Source organism: Etheostoma spectabile, chromosome 20 (genome assembly GCF_008692095.1).
Source record: "Etheostoma spectabile isolate EspeVRDwgs_2016 chromosome 20, UIUC_Espe_1.0, whole genome shotgun sequence".
NCBI classification, from domain to species: domain Eukaryota; kingdom Metazoa; phylum Chordata; class Actinopteri; order Perciformes; family Percidae; genus Etheostoma; species Etheostoma spectabile.
This window is the reverse complement of record NC_045752.1, coordinates 8,808,949-8,815,844: the sequence shown is the minus strand read 5'-3', so window position 1 is coordinate 8,815,844 and position 6,896 is coordinate 8,808,949. Positions and strand designations below refer to the sequence as shown.

General features: G+C 44.5%; 1 protein-coding gene across 1 annotated transcript in view; it reads left to right on the top strand.

Annotated features, from left to right (window-relative positions):
• Positions 1 to 5,902, top strand: part of LOC116669601 (kinase D-interacting substrate of 220 kDa B) — a 45,700-nt gene extending 39,798 nt beyond the window's left edge. Inside the window, 6 exon segments of the mRNA XM_032499509.1 lie at positions 96 to 128; positions 1,389 to 1,505; positions 1,748 to 1,846; positions 2,705 to 2,923; positions 3,712 to 3,933; positions 4,334 to 5,902. Coding sequence (XP_032355400.1) covers positions 96 to 128; positions 1,389 to 1,505; positions 1,748 to 1,846; positions 2,705 to 2,923; positions 3,712 to 3,933; positions 4,334 to 5,224 — 1,581 coding nt within the window. The 3' untranslated portion in view covers positions 5,225 to 5,902.
• Positions 5,903 to 6,896: the final 994 nt, after the last annotated feature.

The following is a 6,896-nucleotide window of genomic DNA, read 5'->3' as shown; positions in this document are numbered from 1 at the left end:
TTTTTTTTTACAGGTACAGTCATACCATTAATAATGTCTGTGTGTATTTTTGTCTGACTATATGTCCGTCTGCTTCTTTTTGTCTCCTTATCAAGCATTTAAAGTCGCTGCCTTACAAATTAAAGCAGGTATACTTTTGGTTTCATGGCTACTTTCATCACCAACCCTTTACTCCATCTTCCATGTGTCGCTACCTCATCTATAACACACTGGTTCAATACTACCAAGCATGCTGTAGAAAGATATTAGAGGCTCATCACTTGGAAGTAAATGCAAGACACAACCTCACGTCCTTAGTAGTTTTGTAGCTTTCACTAACATAGTTAGTTTCTAAAGTACATTCTAAAGTAAATCCTCTACTGTATGGACATTAACAGTAGCTTAACTCCCTGAGTGCTAGTCTTCATCCTCCTGCTCACCAATACAGAAAGTTGGTGGTTAGTATTGTGTACTGTATTTTGTGCGCTGTTTTTCTTTTTTTGTCCAACAACCACTCAGTCCGAATAAGCCCTGGTCTTTTCTCCCTTGAAACAGAAACAAAGTCTCAATGGTGTTAATAGGAGAGAGAGAGAAAAGATGATGAGGGAGATAGTAGGAGGAAGGAGAGAGAGAGAGAGAGAGAGAGAGAAAAGATGATGAGGGAGGTAGTAGGAGGAAGAAGAGAAACAGTGATGGAAAAAAGAGTAGGTCGTCAGTGCAGGATACTGAGAGGGAAGGAATGTGAGAGAGAGGAAGGAAAGGGGGAGGGAGGGACGGATTGATGGACGGATGGATGGATGGATGAACAAGAGTGAGAGCTCATAAAAACAAGTCGAACCAGAGGGAGAGGGGTGAGTGAAGATATGGAGGAGAGTGGATGAAGTTGGTTTAGTTTTTCTGCCAGCGGGTGACATGTTGGCTATCTGTGAGGCCTTAGACAGCCTCAACAGGCCTCCGGCATTAGTCACATCAAGCCTCGTAGCTTTTTGGCGGCCGCCACTTCAGCGGGCCTCAGCTTAACAGCAACTCACAGACTTACAGACTCCATCCCTTAAGTGTTGTGCACTCACTCTACGTGCCTGTATATACACTGAGAAAAAGAATAAGAGCAGGTAACATTGTATTTGGATGGGTTGGCAGCTTTGCTTACTTTTACACTTACACTGTGTGACTGATAGAGAGAATTACTGTGTGGGATTGTGGTTTTGCACCTGTGTGTTCCTCACAGTAACAGGTCTGCACGTCTCTTTGCCAGGGATTGTTGCTCATGTTGACCTAATCCTGTGTTTGGAGTGATGAGTTAGTCTAACTGAGTGCGTGAGTTTGCCCTGGTAACCTAAACTCACAAAAACAATGAATAAGTTGTTTATATTCTTATTAAGTGTGTGTGTGTGTGTGTGTGTGTGTAGGTCTCTCCTGCGGTCCTGCTTAGCTCTATGAACACAGATGTAGTGTGTGAGCGTCTCAGACAGATAGATGGAATCGACTCTAGCATGCTGCCTCAGTACACCTCCACCATCAAGAAGGTACGTTGGTCAATGTCAATCCAAATTGAATCTATTTTCTCATATTTTCTCAGATAACTAGCCCAGTGTATGTTTTCTTTTCATACTCATTGTGTGGCTTCTTTTCCTCATGCAGTTCCTTCTACACTGTCTCCCTAGTTTGATTTTTTTGTTTGTTTTTTGGCCAGCTGAAACTTTGCACATGTGAATTAAGTTAATCAATCAGTGGACAAACCAGTCAGTCCCTTCCCTGTCCATTTCAGGCTAATATAAATGGTCGAGTGCTGTCTCAATGCAGCCTGGACGAGCTGAAGAAAGAGATGGAGATGAACTTTGGCGACTGGCAGCTCTTCAGGGGAATGGTGAGACACTTTCTCTTCTGGGGAGTCTTGTCTTGTTTAATATTGTTGCTATGGCTATACCATTTTATAAATAGGATCAATGTTTTGTTTGCTGTTTCATACCAAAATAAGTGGGCCATCGGTAGACATAATTAATAAAGCAAGCATTAGTCCACCAACAACAATCACTAATGACTCCATCACTCTAGAGTCTTGAAATAGATTTATAATTGCATACATTCTCGTCCCTCAGTGATACTTTGCAGACACTGAGCACTGCCAGGGCCCTCCTGTTGATATATGTCAGCTCTTGTTTATTCCAAAAGAAGCAAGACAGCATCTTGTAATACAACATCTTGTGCTGCACTGAGACATTGGGATGGAGATTTTATAATCCGTATTACGAGAAACTGGACAGTCAGCCAGGAGTCCAGTCGGCTGAGCCGGGACTGAAATCACTTACACATGTACCCGGCTCCTCTTCATCAGATGTCTGTCTGTGCCCCTAATACCAAACCAGAGCCCTGGATTGGTCGTGTTTTACCAGAGATCCAGTGCAGAGTTCTTGTAGGAGCAGCTGGAAAGTGCAGTCGCCTTACAGCTCTGTGCACTAGCCAGTGTTGTGTTGCCAGGACGCAGCCAGCACAGACATCTGGTTCAAGATGGCTGACTGATATGTGGATGAAGGGAGGTTTTGTCGAGGAGGAGTGGACAGCTGAATGGCTCTACTTAAGCAACAGCTCCCTCTCACAAGCACATGTTTTGTTGTTGCTGTACAAAACATACTTGTTTTGTATGTCACATGTCAACTATGTGTCCTGAAACAAAAAGTAAAATGACATGTCAAGCTGAAATAGTGAATTGTAATGTCTCTCCCAGGTGATGGAACAACGGCATGCTGAAAGCCAGGCTCTGCTTCAAGATGAGTCCCGAGCTGCTAGCGAGCAGGGCAGCAGCGTGCACCACGGGGAGCCCAGCAGACGCTCCGGGGGGGCCCAGCATGAAGCGGCGGCCTTCAGCCTGAACCTCAGCTTCGAAGAGCTCAGCGGAGTGGGGCTGGAGGAACCTCCGAGACAGAGCAACAACTCGCACTGGCCGGTCAGTCTTCCTGTCAGGAGCTTAGTGTGAATATACCACCACAGAAGAAGGGATCAGACAGACGTTGACTGTGTGTATGCACATTCTACCCACTCATATAAATAGGCAAAGAGATAAGCGCCATTAAAGTTGCTGGTGTAAACATACGTGTGAGCGTGTAACACTCGCAAATGCAGCCCAAACTGTCACATGGCCACAAGTCCTCTGCACCAAGCCAGTGTGTTGGTGACCTCACTGGTTTCACATTAATGTGGTTTTGAGTGAGAAATGAGCATGGAGGAAGCTTATGGTGCTCTTGAACATGGCAGAATTAAAAATACACACACACACTGCTGTGCACCAAAAGGTGTCAAGGGGCCCCCTGTTTGTTATTTTCACATTCCTTATTCCTAATTTGCAAAATCTCTGAGACACGAGAAAACACTCACACGTAGACAGCTGGCTCTGCTGCTATTTTATATCATCTCACTTTGAAATCGTTTTCAAATTCAAATCATCCAACACTGAAATCACGCCACAGTTTTCATTGCCACTCCGTCTGCGACCTTTGCCATTAACTTTTTTCACTGTGTCCAAATCTAATGCTCTGAGTTTCATTGGTTTTTAATGTAATTATAGAATATTTAAGTACCGCATTTTTACATTTATTATATTCAGGTGTCAATTCAGGGTCTCAGCCCATAACCATACAGCATTCTCATTCCTTATTTACATTTTAAGTATATATATTCCTCAACGAGCTCATGTGGATGTTTGCACACCAATCCACCGTTTTCTCATTTTGTCAGGTGGTGAATCTCCACACCTCAAGCATGTCCAGCCTCAACTCTCAGGAATCCTCTAATGACATCTGCAAGCTGACAGACAAGCAGCAGGCTGAGTATCATGATGCCTACAGGGAGTACATCTCTCAGATGGCCCAGCTGGAGATGTCCGGCGGTGGAGGAAAGAGGCCCGTACAGCCCCACCCTGGACAATTCCTTCAGGCTGTCAGCTCAGAGGACAAAGGGGTGGGTGGACAGTCACAAGTACACTGTTGAGTTTTTTGTCATCACATCACTGACAGCATAAATAGTGTAGAAGCTCCCACTGTCTCCCAGATTACAGTGTGGTAACCGTTGTCATTAACTTGTGTAGACATAGTTTCTTGACCTGTATGTTATGTCTTTCTTAAACTTGTGTTTTTAAATGTTGTTTTCCTCTGCCTTATGCAACGGCAACGGCTTATTCTGAGCTGGGAAAGGGGAGATCACTGCTTCTTGCGTTTCTTAATTATTGACTTATAGGCTTTGTTTTTTTTGGCACATAAAGGAGAGACAGGAATCCCCTCTTCAGAGGCCTCTTGGCCAATAGCATAAGATACTGTATTTATTCATGTTCTTCTCATTTAATGTGATTCCCTCTCATCAGGCCAAAGAAGGAGCCGACCAAGACAGCCGCAAGTCCTTCACCAAGAGAAACTCCAAGACAAGCGATGTCACTGACTTCCCCTCAGGGACCGATCCCCAGCCTCTAGACCCCATCAGTGAAGAGGATGAGAAGCTGGACCACAGCACATTGTCTAGAACTCCAGGCACTAGGAAGAAGGGAGCCGGGTCATTGTACCACAAGCTGCCCAACGATGAAGACTCTGGCCCAGAAGAAGCGGACAACACCACACCTCTCCTCCACCAAGAAGATAGAGCTGTGTTCTCCCACTGTGGCTCCCAGCCCACTGGGCTGCTGACCAAGCCTGGCTACCTCAGCGAAATCATCCTGGATAAAAAGGACTCGTCCGACTCAGGGATGCGCTCCAGTGACAGCTCCTCAGACCGCTCTCTGGAGGAGGCCGAAGGAGACAACGAGAGAGAAGCACTGAAGCCCAGCCTGATCGAGCTGGAGCTGGAGGACCTGGTGAAGAAGAGAGGCCTCCTTCCCAGCAGTCTGCAGGACGCAGCGGTGGCCCGCATGTCCATCTGCTCCGAAGCTCCGTCCGAAGTCAGCCTAATGGCCAGCAGCCCAGATGACGTGTGGCCATCCAGCAGGGTCAGCAACCTCAACCACAGCGGCAGCAACAGCACCCTTAATAACAACTCAAACAGCCCTGATGACACCACCAACACTAACACCAACAACAGTCATCGGCAGCCGGCTAACTTCACTGGCACAGCGTCCACTACCCCTTCCTCCAGCATCGATGTTTCACCAGCTGTCATCATCACCCCCGGCAGCAGCAGCACTGACAACACCACAACTGCCGCCATCCACAACCAGAACCTTCGCACCATCAGCCTGGGAGATGAACGGGAGAGTGTCCTCTGACAAGCTGATCGTTATTCTGACAAGGGTCACGTTGTTCTTGATGTTGTTGCTGACATTATTATACGGTTGGTGTTGTGACGTGTTTCAATGAATTATAAAAGATATGTGTTCTACTGTTAGAAAAGGACATGTGGGGAGTGTTGCTGTAAATCAAGAGTAGTGCATTCAATTATGTGGTTAGTAAAAAAAAAAAAGAAAAAAAAGAAATCACCTTCATCAAATCAATTACAAATCTAAAGACATTCATGATTACGATTGGAATCTGTACCAGAAATGCTTGATTCTGGTCAAATTGGGATTGCTTTAGCTGTCCCTTGTGTTTGGATAATTAATGTTTGATAATCTTTGTTGTGTGAATGTGGTGCTGTCCAAATAGTGTGTCTAGTGATAAAATGTTACATGTTGTGGACACGCGTTACAGAAAAATAAGTTTTCCAAAAAATGTAGTCACGACTGAAAAAGCTCTGTTACTGAGGACTTTTTTCTCAGCCGTGTTTTGCGTGGTGCTGTTGACAGATAGATAGCAGTGTAGACAGAGGTGCAGTGTTTCGTTGGCAGTTTCTGTGTTAAAAGAAGTGCATGCACAAGTCTCCAAAAGGGTGATTGTTTGTTCCAAAGTTCATTGTGAAATGGCGTTCTGTGAATCAATAAACATTTTTGCTATGTCGACCCTTAAAATGAGTCAAATGTTGTCTTTAATTTTTCTTGCAGAAGAACCAGCTGTTTGTAGAGAGAAGCCTCGGTGGAAGTGGATTAGGCTTGTAAATAAATCAGAATATTTAAACTAACCCACAGCAATTTTATATTTTACCAGTTGAACAGAAGAAGAAGACGGTAACATGAATGGGGAGGGCGTCACTGACAGGATTTATAGTCGTCGATAGATGGCGCACTCTCCATTATAAACGTGCTGCAGGCTGGCGTCATGGACACTGCCTGTCAGTATAATAATCTACTGAAGGTAACAACTTCAGCTCTGTAAGTCAACGAGGGGTGCGTGGACCTGCGGGGGTCGTCTGAGGTGGTTTTTCCGGTACTTTCGCATTTAACTAAAGCAATATTAAGTTTACATATGAATGACTCCTACAGTTTATAGGCCACATTTAAATCAAGAAAGATCCCATAGAGTGGTCCCTGGGGTACAATCATTTTATAGGGGTCCATAGCTTAGTTTGTGGGTCTGTGGTGTGAACATATTTGTTTTAGGAAGGAGAGGATTGACTTGGGTTTCACTTCAGGGTTGTATTACCTCTCTAACATAGACTTCTAAGCCGATAGCACCTTTACAGTACAGTGCGTACTGCTTTATACTACTTTAGTGTTGGAGACGGTCACCCACTACAATTTTTTAGAAGTTGAGTTAGCCAAGAAATACATCCCACCATCGCTTGGTCCACTGTGTTCATATTACCTGCTTTATTTTTATTTTTATTTTTTTAAACTGACAAGCAGCAACGTCCGTTGTCTCCAGGAGCTTCCACTACTTTTTTTTTTTAATCTGAAAAGTCAAACATTTGACACCAGTTCTATTTGGTCTAAGAGGTGTAACGTTATTAGGCAAACTTTGGGTATCACGAAAGACAACACAGGCCCAAACAAGTTACTGACTACAGGAAATAAGGAACCATCTCTCTAGTAATGGGTTTAATAATACTGTTGGGAAAAGTAACGC